We start from the raw sequence: 20498 nt of genomic DNA, 5'->3' as shown, positions 1-20498 counted from the left end.
TGAGGCCAAACAAACTGCACATCCTTCCAACTCAGTATTTCATCCAAGGTAGCCTAAGCCCACTGCACTCAAACTGGTCCAAATATTCTTATGCTGCGGGAAAGCCTTCACAAAGATAAACTGTTATCTCCACAAGAGGCGACAGAGGAAGTGGGGTCAATTCTAGTTATGATCATTAACATTCTGGATGACCTGTAGTATCTACAGAGGGCAGAAAAAGTAGGGTCACTTCTAATGGAGACCATTGACATTATGTTAATACTAGGGACCAAACCGAGACAAGATATATAAACACAAATGATCCCTCACTAAACTTCTGTCAAGCTAATACATTACATTAATTTGGGTAAAAAAAAAAAAAGGCACTTGACAATACATTTAAGAACATAAAAAATACCAAAAAAAGAACATAAATAATACCAAAAAAGAAGTATAAATAATGCAGATATTAAAGCTTTCTACAGTATAAAAGAGGGAACAACACTACATTGAAGTACAGTAGTGAAGATACAAAGTACAGGCAGTCCCCGGTTATCGGCAATCCGGTTTTACGGCGCTTGTCTAGCGGCGAAAATTGGCAACTTTCGGCACCGAAAATCACGAATTTCCACTTATCGGTGCCAATACATACCTAACAGAGGTGCTGATCTCTGGTTATCGGCACCTATACCCAGTTATCAGCATCAATAAGCGCCATTTTCGGTTATTGCCGATTTTCAATTATTGTCACGCTGTTGGAACGGAACCCCCCCCCGATAACCGTGATTATATGTTACTTTTAGAAGTTAATCATTATTATTTCATTTTTATTTTCTACATTAGTGAAATGGTATGGGCATTACAAAATGTGTAAAAAGCATATGTTTAATTTTATATGATATTTTCAGAGCAAAGCATTCTTTATTATGTTTAAAAGTACAGTTTCTATTCTTGTTGTGACGTCATAGGAAGTGACATCACAGGATGAAAATGGCGGGAGGGAGCAAAGTGTAAACAAATGCAGGTGGGAGTGTTGAAAAGAGTGTAGTGTGGTAGAGAGAGCTCTCTGATGGTTAGGTTGTTAATTTTGGGTTGTAAGTCTGTTTTGTAGTTTTTGTAGTCGTAAGCTGGATTGTATAATAAAAGAACAACAACGTGAACAGGTGGGTGGATCGCATAATTGTAGCATTTCTGGACGGGTTAGGCTAGAAAAACTTTCAAGTGGTTGTAGAGCGTGGTTGGTTAAAAATGGATGGATCTGATGGTAAACTTTGGGATATGAAATGGAGAAGAGACTGTCCAAGATTTAGCGGGACAGAGGGCGATTATAAAGGATGGAGAGGACAAGTCGAAGATTGGCTTGTGGTGTGTGGAGAAGTGAAATATCCAAGGATAGAGAAAAGAAGAAGCTTAAAAGGAAAAGCTTTTCGAAGTAACAGCAGGAATAGATAGAGACAAACTTAAGGATAAAGAGGGGTCAAAGATAATCCTATCCAAACTAGATGAAGTGTATCTAAAAGATATGTTAATGAAAAATTATAGTAAAATGAAAAACAATTTTAAAACATAAAAGATACTCTAGTGAAATGATGAGAGATTTTATAATTAGGTATGAAAAGGCAGAGTTAGAGTGTAGTAGAGCGATAGGGAAGAGCATGCTTGAAGGAGAAGCAAAAGGTTTTCACGTACCAGAACAAGCGACTCTCACAGAAAATAAAAAACAAATGGTATTAGCAGCTTGGGGTAAAAAAAAGTTGGAATATAAAACAGTGTCACAGATAATGAAAAGAATATTTGAGGGATTAAGGAATAAAGAGGGGGAATGGTTGGGATCAGGTGGTTATGAAAATTTTGGGAAAGGGAGGGAAAACCAAAGATATCAGGGAAAAGTGAATCGAGGTAGAGGTGGAAGAAATCCTATAAATAGAGAAGGAAAGTAACACTGTGTGCAATATGCAAATCGGAATGGCACTGGGCTAGAGATTGTCCTCAGAATTTTCAAAATAAGAAGAAAGTTCAAGTCCTGCACGCAGAGAGAAAGGTATGGAAGAGAGCATAGTACGGGATACACTGAATGCAATGCATAAGGCCAGAGAAGTATTTATCAAAAATGAGTCTTGAAATAAAATACGAATTGCTTTAAACAAAAATGTCATACAACATAAATTTGAAGAAGCAGTAGTGGGAGACGAGATACAGTATTCTATAAGAGAGAAAATGAAAATAAATGGAGAGGACCTGCTCAGGCAATGGGAATATCAGGTAAAACAGTAGTGGTTAAACATGGGGATTTCTCTAAGAGAAGTAGCAAGAATACATGTTACTAGGATTCAAAGACTATCATGGGAAAAAGAAAAGATACCTAAAACAGACAAAACACACACTGTGAAGGATGAATCCCTTGCATCAAAGGAAGGGAACATACATGGGCAGGAAGGAAAGGAGATGATAATGGGCTGGAGAAGGAATGCAGATACAGAAGAGACTATAGAAAGAGATTTGGCTGAGGAAACACTGGAAGATGAAGAAGAAAGTGAGGTAATAGAAGATGAGTTAATAGAAGATACCCAAATTCAGAAAGGGAAATAGAGTTGAGAGCTATAAACAAAAATACAGGACACGTAGAAGAGTGGACTCTATTAAGTCTTGCAGGAAAAAGTTCAAGCAAATCTTGGGCTGATTTGCACAATGTAGAAGACTCACCGTCAGGTGGCAAGGGATGGGTTAACTTATAAGATTACAGTCATGTAGAAAAAATTGAAGATGAAGAAGAGGTTTTGCTAGGATATGAAAATAAAAGCATAATTGAAGCTAAAGAAAAAGAACTGTAAAGTTGGAGAGAAAACAAGGTATATGAGGAGGTAAATGACGTTGGACGAAAAGCTATATCTACAAGATGGATAGCAACTGAAAAGGTAAAAAAAGGGGGGGGGGGGAGAAAGGATATGTGAAGCAAGATTGGTAGCTAGAGTTTTGAAGAAGAAATGGCCGAATGGGAAAGATGCTCCTACATGCAATGCCAAATTTTTAAAACTTTGTTTAACAGTAATAAAACTGAAAGACTGGAATTGTTATACGTTAGATGTAAAAACTGTGTGTCTACGAGGTGATGAAATACAACAAGAGGTATATTTAAAACCACCTAGTGAAGATGTTTGGAGTGGATTATGGAAATTGAAGAAAACTGTTTATGGGCTCAAGGATGCAGCAAAGGCATGGTATTGTAAGGTGGTAAAAGTGGTGGAGGGGCTTAAAGAAGTGTTGGAGGAGCTTAAAGAAGAGAGAAGTAGATTACAACCTAATATATTCTTTTGGAGGAAAGACAATAAATTTAATGGTACTGTATTTTATGTACACATGTAGATGATTTTTGCTATGGAGGAACTGAAGGATTTTTAAAGGAAACAATTGTGAAATTGAAAGGGAAATTGCAAGTAGAACAAGAAAGTAAAAGTTTTAAGTATACAGGTACAGGAGTATTAGTAGAGCACAAGGAAAATGGAATTTGTCTTAATCAGTGGCGGTATATAAATTCTATAAGAGAACCAGAAGCTAGAAGATTTACAGGTAACAGAGTATTAGGACAAAAGGAGTTAACAGGATACAGATCAGTGGTTGGACAGCTGAATTGGGTATCGCTACATACCATGCCAGAAATAGCATATGATTTTAATAAATTAAGTAAAGCTTTTAAAGAAGGAACAACTCAAGACATGAAAAAGCTGATTAAAAAGTGAGAAAATCTAAAGAGCATAATGGGAGAAGTGATAGTAGGCGAGTTAGAAGAAAAAAAGATTTATTGGGAAGCCTATGCAGATGCTTCATTTGGTAATATTGAAGATGGTCATACACAATTAGGTTATGTGATATCTTTGACACATGGTAAGAGAAGTACCATATGGTGGAAATCCAGAAAATCCAGAAGAATAGCAAAGTCCACCATTGAAGCAGAAACTCTGAGTGTGGGGGAGGCCACAGAAGGATTGATATATTTCAAACATTTGTGGAAAGAGATAGGAAGAGGGAGAAAATTAGAAGCATTGGTTAAAACTGATAGTAAAACCCTCATGACTGCAATAAAACCAAGTACTGGAGTAAGTAGTAAGAGATTAAAAATTGATATTGCACCAATAAGAGAAACAATAGAATCTGGAGAAATAAAGGAGGTGAGATGGATAAAAGGAAAGATCATATAGCTGATGTATTGACTAAAGCTAGAGTTTCAGGGGAAAGTATTAGAAATTACGTAGAGGGTAAAGAGTTGAAGAATAATGGAGATTAGAGGGGATTAGGATAAGAAGAGGTTGGAGGGGAGGGAGGAGATAAGGGTGATTATATGTTAGTTTTAGAAGTTAATCATTATTATTTTATTTTTATTTTCTGCATTAGTGAAATGATATGGGCATTATAAAATGTATAAAAAGCACATGTTTAATTTTATAAGATTTTTTATAGCAAAGCATTCTTTGTTTAGAAGTATCTGTTCTTGTCGTCATAGGACGAAAGTGGTGGTAGGGACCAAAATGTAAACAAATGCAGACGGGAGTGTTGAATAGAGTGTAGTGCGGTAGACAGAGCTCTCTGATGGTTAGGCTGTTAATTTTGGGTTGTAAGTCTGTTTTGTGGTTTTTGTAGTCGTAAGTTGGATTGTATAATAAAAAAAGAATAACGTGAACAGGTGGGTGGATCACATAATTGTAGCATTTCTGGACGGGTTAGGCTAGAAAAACTTTCAGACCGGGGACTGCCTGAAATGAAAAGAGAGGTATAGAGGCATAAAATACAGGACCCAATTGAAGCAATGGGCATCAACGATAAGCTTTTATGGGTATTAACAATAAGACCTTATGGTAGGGTAGACGGGGGTTCTTATGAGAGGTCTCATCTATCAATAACAAGTGATATTAAGAAATTATATGGGAATGTAAAATTTTGAAGTTTTATGGACACAGCTACAAGTCTGCACCATGATGGGTCAATTTCATCCAATATGTCAATTTGAGGAGAAATCATCCCTAAAATCTATATCATAAAATGACAGTCATCAAAGATTTTACCTTGTCCATAACTACCATCATAGCCATAGGATCCATCGCCGGCACTGAAATATGAAACAGACTTGGATTAAAATGCATGCTAAACCTAGTCTCTCATGAATAAAATAAACTCACTACGCTTCATCACAGCAGTTAGTAGCCAATATTCTTGCTTCCTGCACAGTGCAGAATCAGTTATTTTTTAACTTCAATACTATGTCAACCCAAAGTAACATATTAAAATTTTTTCTAGTACCATAATTTATATATAATATACAAATTAAAAATCAATTTCCAATAACAAAATCTAGCGATTTGGTAGATGGCCCTGTATGACTCAACAGTGAGCAATTACTTCAATAACTTTAAGTGGTGTGAAACATAATTTGACTTGCCACACCTGGTGCCACACCAGAATCAAAAGTATTAGTAATTTGTGCATTTTATGACTTTCAAGTATACAAGACAACTGTAGATACATTTACCTTTCAAACTTAAGGGGTGCGCCAACACCATTATACAGAAATTGCTTCATTCTACCTTATGATGGAAGGGATTCACTTAAAATTTTTACCACTTATTATACAACTAATACAGAAAAAATACAGGTTGGGAAATAAGGATATTCGACCTCGAAGCTCATAAATTTTGCAGTTGAAAAAACTGTTTTGAAACTTTTCAGAAATAATATCTCAAAAAAAAGTTGCTCTCAAAAATAATTTTCCAAACTTGTAATTATAGATATGCAGTTATTATACAAGCTGTGAAAGTTTCATTGAGTTTGGTTAAGTCATCTTGGAGACTGAAGCATTTATTTTTGTAAATAGTAACTTTTGAGAAAACAGCAAAAGAAAAACTTACAGCTTGTTTCATAATAACTATGAAACTATGACAGTCAGAAAGCTGATTTTTGTACTAAAACCATTTCCTCATATAAGAAATATGCCCTGAAATTTACAATATAATCAAATGAATAGAACTGTGTTCCCTCTTGATTTATATATTATCTAAAATTTGCATTTATGGGGAGTGCCAACATCATAAGGCCCCATTCTTTAAAGTAAATGACTGTATACCTAATGATTGAAGGTTATTTCCTTTGAGCTTTACCATTGATTCTATAAATAACACTTAGTAAACACAATCCTGTTTCAGTCTTCTTGGAGATCGAAGCATTTAGTTAAAAAAAAAAAAGTAGCTTTTCAGGAAACAGCAAAAAAGCAATATTTCTGGACTCAAAAATAAGATGAAATAAAAAATATTTAGATTACTTATCCCTATAAGCCGTTTTCTCTATTACGCTAATGCTAGAGAAGATATTTTAATGGGAACAATTATTTTTGAATAAATTTTATTTATCACATTCGTTTTCCATGCTTTCTTTTTACTATATGTCATTCACAGTGCCGTAAAAGCGACAAAGAAAGTTGTTCATGAACCATCTAAACATTTCCTTTAGCAGTAACATTTCAAGATATGTTTATTTACATGTAAAACGGTCCAAAATAGTGTACATTTCAAACTTGATACAACCCAAGACCATTCATAGACTCTTAGGTTTTTTACAATCTGTCATTCACAGTGGCGTACAAACAGTGAACAAAATTGTCCATGAACCAATTTAAACATTCTTTTTTTAGCAATAATGTTTCTAGATGTTTATTCGTAAAACTGTCAAAAACAGTCCATAACCCACTTGGACCTATCCTGAATTACTCATACAGACATTTTCTATAAATCTTTTTCACAATTTGTGGTTCACAGTGTCATACAAGTGATGAACAAAATTGTCAATACACCAATCTTAAACATTTTTTTTTTTAGTATTATCGCTTCAGGATATGTTTATTTATGAAACAGTTGAAAACTTTTAATAACCAAAATCAATAATTCCTTGAAATTCAGTACTCGGCGTGCCCCTTAAGATACACTCCAATTACTACCACAAAAATTACAAAAACAAATTACTTTAGCAAAAGAGCAACACAATTATATCAGAGTGCAACAATGATATTGACTGGTTAAGAAACCTTTCTTTGTTAATTTTACACTAATCAATTACATGCAAAATCACAGATGTTTAAGTTTTCCTCATACCAGTTCAGTACATAACTGATATATTGAAATTAAGTAGTTTTTACTTTAAAATTAAGTAGTTGTTATTATGGAACAACATGGCTGGTGATTTTTTAATGACAAATTAGGGACAACTGCAGCAAAAATGCACTAATGCTGATTTCTAAAAGCTTAATCCAGTCCCAAAATGCAATGTGTTTTGGGCTGTGATAAATGATTGTCTGAAAACAAAGTTATCTCAAGATTTTTCTCATAACCTACTGAACAATTTATGTTATTACTTCATGATAAAACTATTATTAATAAAGTTTAATTGAACCACTGAATAAATATACTTAACTCTAATAGGGCTGGCAAAAGGGATTTTTGCTTGATGAAATATATTAGAGCTTATTTAATATATTGCAACTCCTTACAAAATTAACAACTAAATAAACTGAAAACATTGAAGTTTAAATCTATTTCAAAGGACTATTTCCAATACTTGATATAAGTTGTTGGCTAAAAGTTGGACAATCACTGATAATATGTTTCATAGTAAGTGTTATTCTTCATATCCTCATGTGTCAGATGAGTGTGACCCATTCAAATACAGGATATTACTTCAATTTTTTTTTACTGAAAAACACCATTCGACAGCTGTTTCAATAAATTTTACTGTCAGAATCACTATTTCACAATTCCCTACATTTACTGAAAATGATGGGTTCAGTAGATACAAAAAATCACCGAGGAACAATTATATTTGATCTATGCATAGCGACTGCAGTTTGGCTCTTAACAGTTTCTCTAGTTCTTTTAATGCCTACATGAGAAAGGCCCCAAGATACAATACTTCCACATTTATACCAACTTCACAAATGTATTGAATGAAAACACAATTTGTTAAAAACATGGTGGCTAAAGCTCTTCTTGAGCATTGGTCTCTTTCATCAGAAGATAATGCCAGTAATCCCAGAGGACAATTTAGATCTGTCTGTATAGATTGAGTTAATGTGGGCATTCACATCTTATGTTTTATTGTACATTGTTTACAATGTTCAGGGTATATTCAAAACTTTTAGAAAAAAGTGTATAGTACCGTATGCACAATCCATAAAGGAGTAAATTCTAATATTGAAGGAATTTTTAGGTTTACATTTATTGACAAAAAAATTCTGTTAGTTGTTGGTGGGAATGATGGTGGATGATTATTAATAAAAATGTCTCCTCAACCGCAAAGGCCTTTAGCTGGTGAGTCACTTGCCTGAATCTTATGCTGCACTTTGTGTGGTTACCAAGTCTCATTGTTAAGAGATAGGAAGTTTCCTATTTTTGACTTGTGCAGAATTGTTTGGAGAAAATTTGAAAGCTCCAGTGGTGCAGTTTCTGGGTCATTCATTGGGAATTGTACCCAAGACTTTTAATGCTGACTCTGATGCAGAGCCATATATTTTGGTTCCACAATCTAATATAAATATTAAAGTTGCTTTGCATAATAATATCAGGTTGATTTTTTAATCTCTCAAGTTATAGGTAATAGCCTTCTTATCAAGTTAATTGCATTATTGCCTTGGGCTTTTATATATACAATGTGTGCTTTCCAGTTCATATGTGTATCAAAGATTAAACTAAAGAACCTTACAGTTTGGGTGATAGGTATCAGATTGTTTCTCATTTATAGTTCAATGTCACAATCCTATTTACATCTGATATCTTCATAAAACAAAAATGCTTTAATACATAGATTTTTATCTGTTTCTGCTCAAACCCTTGTCAAATGTGATCTTCCACATGACAATGTTGAGTCAGTGTAGATCTATTTTTCTGTGACACAAATTTGGTTGGGGTGATTTTATCATTTGCTTTTAAGTAGTATATTAATCTCGAACTTACAAATTTTTCAATCACTTTGCATACACAGCTTGTTAAAGATACTTTGATGGATTACAAGTATCTTTGCCTGGGTTTGCTACTGGTGTAACAATGGTATGTTGCCATTCTTTTGGAAAACAGGAGTAAATAATTTTTTGATAAGGAAGCTAGATGTTTGACTGAATCAAAACTTATGCTGTCTTGACCTCAAGAACAGGCAAATTTTGCTTCTTCAATGGTAAAAAATTTATTGTACCAGAGATCTGCCATCCATACATTTTGATTCTCAAACTTTTTCACTTAGATTCATGGAAGTATTTAAGAAAATTATATTCACTGCTAACAGACTCTAGATGTTTTGTAAGTACTGTATAGCTGATACTGTATTAAGAACTTTTTAACCACAATATGTTAAGGCATGACCTGGTGGTCTTGTGTGTGATTCATTAATAATTCTAAATTTTTACCAAATTATAAAGTAATTCTGCTTGTTTAACCATTTATTAACTACAAATGAGTCTGACAAGACCACTCACTCAAAGTGATTCCCTGATGCATTTTTTCTTAATTATTTGAAAATTGGATCAAATAAAGTTAAAGTTGGAGAGCTTGCTGATTTGTACTTGAAATCTTGTGGGAGTCATAACAAAATATTCAGTATGAGCCTATTTATACTGTTTTGTGTCTGTGTGATAAATCAGTTCTTCTCCTGCCACTCTACAATGAATCAATACCAAACTGTACCACCTGAGCCAAAGAACTAGAATTTATACTGGCAACTGACCGTTGTCTCTAATATTTTCAAAATAATATTGCAACTTAATTTTATACATTTACTCAAAGCCATTTTACCTAATGTTAAGATGATGATGATGAATATTCAACATATTTTAGTCTTTGCAAACTAATATGGTGCCATATCTTTCTGATTTAAAACAATTTTTTACATAATTTCAATGACAGTAGGCAATATCCAAAGTATTATTGTTCCAGGTCTTTCTGTTGCATTATCATGACCTTCAATAGAATGATGATCTTTTCCTGTTTGCTAAACTGCAAAATACGAAAATAAAACTATGCCCATCAACATTATCTGAATGAAAGATGAAAGTGGCCATTAAAAAATAAACCAAGCCATCTTAACAAATTCATATGCCACAAATTCAGCAAGTGATTTTTTGTATCTCCAATGCAATTTGGTACACACCCTTCACTGGTGAGAGAGAGACAGAGCACTCAATATCTCACATAATTATTACTGAGTAGTTTAACCAGACTACAAGGTTAATTCACTTAGCTCTCACAGGGCTGGCCCAAAAGATTTGTCTTTATTACAGCTCTTTAAAAATTTCATAATTAAGTTGATTGAAAATGGATATTCTGAGGAAATTAACCAATTTATTTCCAAAACTTGACATTCGCTGGTGATTTACTTTGGCCATTTACACAAAAGATTTTAACAGGTAATATGACTCGACAGTCACTACATATAAGGATTGGATCATATGGGCTATTCATCAAATATTTGTGGGTCAAATAAGAGTGACCAGTTCTAAGACCTGCAAAATTACTTGTATGTTTGTCTTGTTGATATGATAAACTCCATATTCCAGCATCATGCTTGATTTAATTAATTTCTGTCATGTTCACTGTTCCATGTATTCTGCTATTTCCTGATTATAATGGGTTGTAGGGATGATGTATTATCACTAATAGGAATATTTATGTGGTCTTGTCATAATAGGTACTGCTGTGACTGCTTTATTTGCTGCTTCATCTCCTTTAATGCAAAACTGGACAGGAATCCTACATATTTCTAAATTTTTATACCATCTGTATAATTTGTTAAATGAAATTTTTACTTTTTGTGCTAGGGTATTTTTGGGATTATAATTTGAAGGGTTTCTATACCATTTCGAGTCACTAACAACTACAAATTTCTATGCTGGTGTATCTTCAATCATTTTAAAGGCTTATACTAATGCACATAATTCTGCAGTGAAAAGAGAATCATTGTTGGGCAAAGAGAATTGGTACTCTTACAGACATCTATACATACACAAGATTTTTATCTAGAGAGAGTATCAAAAGTTTGCATACCTCTAAACATGCATGGCATTTGATTACTATGCAGTACACTAATTTAACTTAGTTTCTGGATATAAACAATGATGATAAACTTGCCTAGAGCTGGGAGCTGGTGATGGTGTAGCAGAAGTTGATTTCTCTGATTCACTGTCAACTTTCACCCATCCAGTACGGCCTCCTGAGTAAGTTACTTTCTCTTCACTATTTGATTTCTGTATACCTATTTATCAATAAAAATGAAAATCCATGTAAATTACCAACAAATTTATTAGGAATACCCAAATGACTTGGAAAATTGCATATAAGGCTTACTTACCACTGAAACATACTGTGCATTCCAATAAATGTTTCAAAAGTAAGAAAAAACATAATCTTAAGAATTGGAATCAACTCAGTGGAAATTCAACCAAAATTACAAGAGGGCTAAGTTCTGGCCATCAAAATAAAATCTATAAAGATGTAAGATAACAGAGTACATACAATGAATGTAATGCCTATTAACTATATAGGCAGTCCCCGCTTACCAGCGGCACTAGTTAACGGCGTTTCACTTTTATGACGCTTGGCTAACGACGTCGTTAACCAGATTTTTGATGCTGGTAAGCGGCTTATCAGCACCAATAAGTGGTTTAATAGAGCCATTAAGCAGTTTATTGGTGCTTACGGCATCGTTAAGCCATTTATTACCATAATTACTGTATTGTGATGTTCCTGTTAACGATGATTTTCAGTTATCGGCGCTTGGCCAGGAATGGAACCCACGCTGTTAACCGGGGACTGCCTTTACCTTTCATATTGTATCTGACTACTGATTTCAATACTTAAGCATATATTTATACCATACAGTATAAGCTTTTTATCTGCACATTACCTTTCATCAGTTATTAGTGTAAGGGACTCGTTACTGACTGGTTTTACAAACCCACTTAATCTAAAGCGGCAAGTTCAATTCAGCCAGGTCAAATGAGAAAACCTGATACTTCAAGAATAACAATATGTTTTACCTTGTAAAATATTAAAATTTAATAACCAAATTTGTAAAAAATTTTCAAGAATCTTATACAATTCTGGTAAAGGATGTTTCTTACAACTTGATATTCTTTGTGGATTAAAATTAGGAGATTAACATTTACTTTCATGACTAAGTGTGTAATTGTGTTATATGCACTCAGGGATGTTGTCAACTGGGGACTTGGGAAATACTCGGATGTGAAAATAACAATGCTAATTGTACTTTAATTTTATGAATTTCTATAAATTTTCTTACCCAGCATTTACAAAATGCAGTGGATCTGCATCCTAAATTTTTCAATGGCTACATATCGGTATCTAAACCTTGCTCTGTAACTGCAAGCAAACCAACATCCCCAAATCATATCAGTCTGAGTAAAATGCTGATCTTGATTAAACACTAACACTTATTATTATCATTATCACAATTATATGAAGCTAAAAGACCCTCTTTCAGGTAAAATGAGTTAAAAGAATTGGGTACATGAAGTACAATCAATTTAAAGTCTTTTTCAATCTTTCTGATAATTACCTTTTTTTCTGTGTTACTGCATTCTGCTAGTAACTCTGTTTATCATTCTTCCATGTACACATAAATGACTGATTTTTGTATTTGAAAAGAACACACTATAACCAAGTTAAAGTAACTTTTGATGAAGTTTTTGTCTGTTAATTGAGATGTTGGTGTGGGTCATTCTTAGGATTATATTCTTCAGGAGAGTTATTATTTGGCTTCTAAGATACATTTCGTTCAGGCTCTACTGAGCATGGTCACACTAAAAACAAGAAAAGACTGGTCTATCACAGCGAGCCCAACTCCTTATATACGGGAAGGGCTTAGGGGGCAGGATGCTTGCTGGCTGCTAACTGGCTGAGAAAAGAATCTTGTTTTTTGATTGGCGAGCAAGATTTCATTAAAAGCCAGAATTTTACTGCTGACTGTCTTGCTCTGCAACATTGTTGAGTGGCAGGGTTCATGTACTGAATCATCTGCTGTTATTTCGTGGCAAATATTTCAAATGAACGAGGAAGCTCACAGTGTCTTGGCCACACTGGTGTAGTTCTCGCTCAGGAATGCCACCTCTTGCAGTGTTAGGGATATTTTTTGGCACAAGTCTGTTTAATTCATGGATAACAGGGTCTGATGTTGGTAGCCAAGAGGTACTTTTCCAGTGTGGTAGTTAGGAAGGGCTTTCCCTGCTATATGATGATCTCTAGCAACTGTAGGCACCTTGGGTCCACAACCTTTCCAATTCTGTACATATTTTCCTCTATTAAACTCTTTGTAATTCAATGTGGTGTACCTCCCTCATGTGGTTTTTATAGTGCCTTCTTCAGCATGGTAAGAGATCCTCTTGGACTAAAGGCTAAGTACTGCGACCTATGCTATGAGGGCATTCAGTGCTGAAGAAGAAATCGAGAATAAGAAGGTTTTAAAGGTCTAACAGGAGGAAAACCTCGCAGCTGCAATATGAAACAACTTCCAGGAGAGGGTGCAAAGATGGAAGAAAGAGAATACGAACTAAGGTATAGTAAAAGGAATGAAAGGGGTTGTAGGTAAGGGCAGAAGAGACTCTGCATTGAACCTGATGGTGCTACTCCCCTACGGGGGCCAGTTTCCAAGTTGTCATACAAACATAGAAGTCAGAATATCCATGGATTGGGCACTTTTACCACATTACTCTGTTTCAGGGAATTGCTCACTGGTGGGGCTAGGTTGTTTTTCATGATTAGGTCTTTGCTGGGGCAGTGTTGGTAGTATAAAGTAAGTTCCAAGCATGTGCTGACATCAATAGTAGACACACTATTGTCAATGGTGTTCTTCATGGGACCCTCATCTTCCAAGTGTTTGGAATGCATCCTTGCCTTATAGTATGGTTTGATGTTGGTCTGTGGGTCAGATTGTAGTTATTTGTGGTGGTTGTACCACCAATCCAAAGCAATACTGTACACAAATATCCACTATTTATCACCATTCACAAAATAGCTCTCCTAATGAGCAGCCAAGATTAGCTTCTTTTTTATAAACAGATGTTCTTAGGCCATTGTCAGTCTGGGAGACAAGGATGTCAAGGAAGGGGAGAATGGGAGCTAGCCACTACTCAAAATCCAACTGAATAACTTAGTTACTTTCTTGGAATGCATAACATAGCGGTTTAACTTCATGGACATCCTCAGCCTGTACAAAAGTGTCACCAAAATATCACGCACAGATCGCGTTTTACAGATACCCTTATGGGTAGTAAAAGGGGCTGTCTTTGGGCATATCTCGAGAAGGATTTGGAGGGAACCTCACTGGATATTTAACTAATGCACTGCAAGGTCTCTGTAGACACAGTCAAGGATCTAGTTGATGGTTCATCTACAACGTTTGTGAATAAGAACTCAATGACCTGACATGCAATGGTGCCATCTCCAGCAGAAAGTTAAGAAGTCCTTTGATCTTTTCCAGGACTTCTGCCGCTGAACGAAGCTTGAAGTGGTTGGGCTTATTAGACGTCAGGATTCTATTATGGCTAATCATGGGATATACTGTATAGTGTTCCTAGGTTTAAACATTCCCAAAAATGTAACCTACACCTTGATCACCAGTGTTAGGTGGGAGGTGTGTGGCGTTTGAGGCAGTACTAATGACTTCAATTACTTTATCCACCTCTCTAGACATTGTCTACAGGGTTTCTCATAAGCTGCTCCAATTATGTCTGGTCAGCAAACATTTCGTCAACCTTGTGGTGGTATTACTGTGAGTCTATTAAGACAAAAAGCACAATTTCATCTCCACCCGTCACCTTCTATACTAGGAAAAGACGACTGTAGAACCCTGGAGACTGGTGCTCCACAACCTCAATAGTGCCCTCCTCCTTCACTGCCTCCACCTCTGCTGACAGGGCTTCAACTTTTGGCAGATCCAAAGGGTATGAACCAAACAATATTGGTGTCTGAGACAGGGGAGGATAAAGGTCCTTGAAAAAGAATCCAGTACCTAACCCGAATGAATGATACTACCCAGGGTTTCGTGCCATGAATCTGAAAATGGTAAAGCAGGTGGTAACCCTTACTCATGGCCGAAAGGGCACTGCCTTGCCTAAAAGTTATCCCAAGCATGCAATGAACCTCATGCACAAGAAGAAGAGGAGCTCAGAGGTAATCTCTCCCTTGAGCAAGAGGGCTTTGTACATGCCACTCCTGAGACAGTGCATGCACTGAGCAAAGAAGGCAATGCTGGCTCACATACCATAACATAGCTGGTGAGCCTTCTTCATGTCAGAGAAGCGCAGGTTAACCAGGTTACCAAGCTCACTCAGTGAGACCCTTGTCAGTCCTAACTACAGCAGATATAACAAACTTGGAGGTGGATGAACACCTGCCAGAGAATGGTGCTCACTCAAAGCCCTATGGAACTTCTTGTGAGAGGTCTTCTAGGACTTCTCTTCTTCTTCTTACATGACTCTGAGAAGATGACGAGAACAATGATGAGGGTAAAGTTTACGCTTTCCTTTGCCACAAGATGGTGCCTTAAGCTCCTCTGCAGGAGCAGTAGCTATGGATGATAAAGACACCACTACATGAGATGCAACATTGTTGAGCTCCTTGCAGGTGCAGTAGTATTAGTAGACAGTAGCAGCTGATGTGGCATGGGGAGGTGTATTGATCACTCACCTTCCTACACATAACCCCTCTCAGCCAGGAGTGATGCCAGCATGGAAGAAGCAGGGATGAGGGGGTGGTAGGCTAAAGCTTCTTGCCTTCTTTATCTACCAATGTCAAATTCTTCAAGATTTTAATTTCAGTTCTCTATGACCCAAAAATTAAGATTAGTGTTATTTTTGCACTCTCAGGATGAAAAGTTAGTCACAGAATAAAATAAAGGGATAACTGTCAGGTGGAGGATCAACTGGTAGCTCAGAAAGTACAGGGGGAATAGGACAAGGACCTGGCGAGTTATTTCTGCATCATAATACATTTTCTTACCTTCACAACAGCTGCAGATCCTACCCCTAAATGAAGGACATACATAAAGGGCCACATATCCTTGCTAATGCCCTTCACACATTCATTAGGCATGCTTTCTCTCTGTGATAGAGTAAACAAAATACTCAAAACAAAAACTCTCAAGCTCCAACTTAGTCATAAGAAACAAAGCAAGACATCCTCACTTGACAGTGGCCAAAGAAAACATGCTTGGTGATGGCATGTGAGAGGGTATTCCCCCATCATCCCCCTTGGTAATTAGTTTTAATTACCAATTCCAGCTTTGCTGAAAAATATCCCTACAAAAATGGTGATGGTTTGTATTTCTACTGGAATAAGTGAACATGCATTACTGGATGTTTTCTAATAAAATTTACAATACCTGATGAGTGAAAATTTGTAGACTTGTAAGGTACTCCTTATATATATATACTGCTGTTCTCTACTACAAGCTAAGTACTAGAACAGATTTTAGAAGTAATTTGAATTTTTCCTTGGTATACATAGCTATCATTTTATGTGGAGGGTCTCCAGCATGCATGTATGAGTCAGCAGTGAACTTGAAACAAGGGTATGTCATGATGAGGCTCGGTAACCACTTAGAGACAGAAAATGATCAAATCTGTTCACCACCTCTCTAACTCTCCAAAAGTACTTGCAGTGAACTGCGATTATGAGAGGCAGAAGCAATTGGGTATCTCTCCCACAAGCAAGTGTGCACAGATTATGGGCACATGAAAACAGATATAACCCAAACAAGAAGATGGTGTAAATTCCACTCTACACACTCCCAAAGAAAAGAAAGAGACCACCTACCCATTGAAAATTTTGCTAGCCTAACCTATCCTTAAATTATTCAATTATGTGATCCACTCACCTGTTCACGTTGTTCTTTTTACTCTATGCAATCCAGCTTACGACAACAAAAACCACAAACAGACTTACAACCCAACCATTATCGACCTAACCTTCAGAGAGCTCTCTCTACCTTGTTCCACCATGCTTTCAACACTCCCGCTCATGTTTGTTTACATTTTTCTCCCTCCCGCCATTTTCGTCACTTCCTATGACGTCACAACAATAACATACTCTTTAAACATAAGGAATGCTATGCTATAAAAACATCTTATAAAATTAAACATGTGCTTTCTTTTTATACATTCTGTAATACCCATACACTTCATCAATGCAGAAAATAAAATAATGACTAACTTATAAACCTAACATACAATCACACTTATCTCCTTCTCCCTCCCCTCCAGCCTTTTCTTATCCTAATCCCCTCTAATCTCCATTTCTGGGTTTCTCGACCTGTGTCACCCGGTGAAATAACCTTTCAGCACTTATTTCAAGGTAAAGCTATTGCTAAATATACCAGAGAAAAGCTAAAAAGCTAACACTACCCCAGTGCGTAGCTCCATGGTATGGAGTCGTGTATGAGAAGGGTGAGATTGTCACAATCACAGGCCTCCGCCCTGTAAATCTTCCCAATGTCAAAAGTCCCACCGAGTGAGGTGCTTTTACATACCCCCGCACCACTCGGACTGTAAACAAGCAGCGTCACCCACATTCCACTTTTAGCACGCGTTCGCTGTTGTTGTGATTCTCCTCGTGTGCGCTTTTTGTCCGGTTTTTTCAAGCAATGGCATCTTCATTAGATTCATCACCTAAGTTGAGTACCATCTCTATGTTTTATTTGGGTGGTTGAGAAGTTTTATTTCCCCTAGTTATATAATTAGGGGATTTATTGTCAGTCTCATTCCCACCGCCACGCCATGTGACCTTATGTCGGCTCGGACCAGGTCGGGTTTTTTCCCGTCCTCCCTTTCCTATACCCTTTTGTTTATTATTATATATATATTCAATTGGGTTTTATAGATATATTTTATTACCCTTTTCTGGGGGAGTCCCTTTTATTGTCGTTTAGGCTTTGAGTTTCCCCCTCGGGCCTATCCGCCATTATTCCTTGTTATACACGTTATAATTTGGACATTGCTTCCTCCAAGGTTGGGATGTTTTGTTTGAGATGGTACGTTTATGCTTAAATTGCTTATTTTATGCCAACAGCCTTTTCTTATCCTAATCCCCTCTAATCTCCATTATTCTCCAATTCTTTACCCTCTACATAATTCCTAATGCTTTCCCCAGAAACTCCAGCTTTGGTCAATACATCAGCTATTTGATGCTTTCCTTTTATCCATCTCACCTCACTTATTTCTCCAGATTCTATTGTTTCTCTTATTGCTGCAATATCAATTTTTAATCTCTTACTACTTACTCCAGTACTTGATTTTATTGCAGTCATTAGGGTTTTACTATCAGTTTTCACCAGCGCTTCTAATTTTCTCCCTCCTACTATCTCTTCCCACAAATGTTTGAAATATATCAATCCTTCTATGGCCTCCCCAACACTCAGAGCTTCTGCTTCAATGGTGGACTTTGCTACTCTTCTGGATTTTCTGGATTTCCACCATATAGGGCTTCTCCTCTTACCATCTGTCAATGATATCACATAACCTAATTGAGTATGACCATCTTCAATATTACCAAATGAAGCATCTGCATAGGCTTCCCAATAAATCTTTTCTTCTTCTAACTCACTTATTATCACTTCTCCCATGATGCACTTAGTTTTTCTCACTATCTTAATCAGCTTTCTCATATCTTGAGTCGTTCCTTCTTTAAAAGCTTTACTTAATTCACTAACATCATATGATATTTCTGGCACAGTATGTAGCGATACCCAATTCAACTGTCCTACCACTGATCTATATTCTGTTAACTCCTTTTGTCCTAATACTCTATTACCTGTAAATCTTCTGGCTTCTGGTTCTCTTATAGAATTTATATACTGCCACTGATTAAGACAAATTCCATTTTCCTTATGCTCTACTATTACTCCTATATACTTAAAACTTTTACTTTCTTGTTCTCCTACTTGTAATTTCCCTTTCAATTTCCCAATTGTTTCCTTTAAAAATCCTTCAGTTCCTCCATGGCAAAAATCATCTACATGTGTACATAAAATACCATTCAATTTATTGCCTTTCTTCTAAAAGAATATATTAGGTTCTAATCTACTCCTCTCACCTTTAAGCTCCTCCACCAGTTTTACCACCTTACAATATCATGCCTTTGCTGCATCCTTGAGCCCATAAACAGTTTTCTTCAATTTCCATAATCCACTCCAACCATCTTCACTAGGTGGTTTTAAATATACCTCTCGTTGTATTTCATCACCCTGTAGATATGCAGTTTTTACATCTAACGTATAACAATACCAATCTTTCAGTTTTATTACCATCAAACAAAATTTTAAAATTTCGGCATTGCATGTAGGAGCATCTTTTTCACATTCAGCCATTTCTTCTTCAAAACCTCTAGCTACCAATCTTGCTTTACATATCCTTTCCCCACCTTTTACCTTTTAGGTTACTATCCATCTTGTAGATATAGCTTTTTGTCCAATGTTATTTACCTCCTCATATACCTTGTTTTCTCTCCAACTTTGTAGTTCTTTTCTTTAGCTTCAATTACATTTCTATTTTCAATCCTAGCAAAACCTCTTCTTCATCTTCAATTTTTTTCTACATGACTATAATCTCTAAGTCAACCCATCCCTTGTCACCTGACTGTGAGTCTTCTACATTGTACGAATCAGCCCAAGATTTGCTTGATCTTTTCCCTGCAAGACTCAATATCGTCCACTCTTCTACTTGTCCTGTATTTTTGTTTATAGCTCTAACTCTATTTCCCTTTCTGAATTTGGGTATCTCTTCTATTAACTCACTTTCTTCTGTTACCTCACTTTCCCCTTCATCTTCCAGTGTTTCCTCTGCCAAATCTCTTTCTATAGTCTCTTCTATATCAGCATTCCTTCTCCAGCCAATTATCATCTTTCCTTCCTGCTCATCTATATTCCCTTCCTTTGATGCAAGGGATTCATCTTTCACAGTGTGTGTTTTGTCTACTTTAAGTATCTTCTCCTTTTCTGGTGATAGTCTTTGAATTCTAGTAACATGTATTCTCGCTACTTCTCTTAGAGAATCCCATGTTTAACCACTACTGTTTTACCTGATACTCCCACTACCTGAGCAGGTCCTCTCCATTCATTTTCATTTTCTCTCTTATAGAATACCTCGTCTCCCACTACTGCTTCTTCAAATTTATGTTCTCTGACATTTTTGTTTAGAGCAATTCTTATTTTATTACAAGACTCATTTTTGATAAACACTTCTCTGGCCTTATGCATTGCATTCAGTGTATCCCTTACTATGTTTTCTTCCATACCTTTCCCTCTGCTTGCAGGACTTGAACTTTCTTCTCCCATTAAATTAGACAAGGAAGGATTTTTCCCAAATACTAATTAGTTAGGGGAGAAACCACCATTATTTATTAAGCAGTTCCTGGCACTCACTACCCATCTTAATGCTATGGACCAATCCACTTCCTCATCATCTTTCATCTTTCTTAAGCTTTCTT

The 20498-nt window shown here is 36.1% G+C and overlaps 1 protein-coding gene across 6 annotated transcripts in view; it reads right to left on the bottom strand.

Moving 5' to 3' along the window:
• The window catches only part of LOC136850627 (uncharacterized protein DDB_G0284459-like), a 370523-nt gene that overhangs the window by 46112 nt on the left and 303913 nt on the right, over positions 1–20498 (bottom strand). For all 6 annotated transcript variants that reach the window (XM_067124330.1, XM_067124327.1, XM_067124329.1 and 3 more), the window contains 2 exons: positions 11130–11253; positions 5037–5080 (listed from right to left, as the gene is read on the bottom strand). In XM_067124330.1, the coding sequence (XP_066980431.1) occupies positions 5037–5080; positions 11130–11253 (168 nt within the window). The remainder of the gene's footprint in view (positions 1–5036; positions 5081–11129; positions 11254–20498) is intronic.

This window comes from Macrobrachium rosenbergii, chromosome 22 (genome assembly GCF_040412425.1).
Source record: "Macrobrachium rosenbergii isolate ZJJX-2024 chromosome 22, ASM4041242v1, whole genome shotgun sequence".
In the NCBI taxonomy this organism is placed as follows: domain Eukaryota; kingdom Metazoa; phylum Arthropoda; class Malacostraca; order Decapoda; family Palaemonidae; genus Macrobrachium; species Macrobrachium rosenbergii.
The sequence above is the reverse complement of the archived record's forward strand: the minus strand, read 5'-3'. Positions and strand labels throughout refer to the sequence as shown.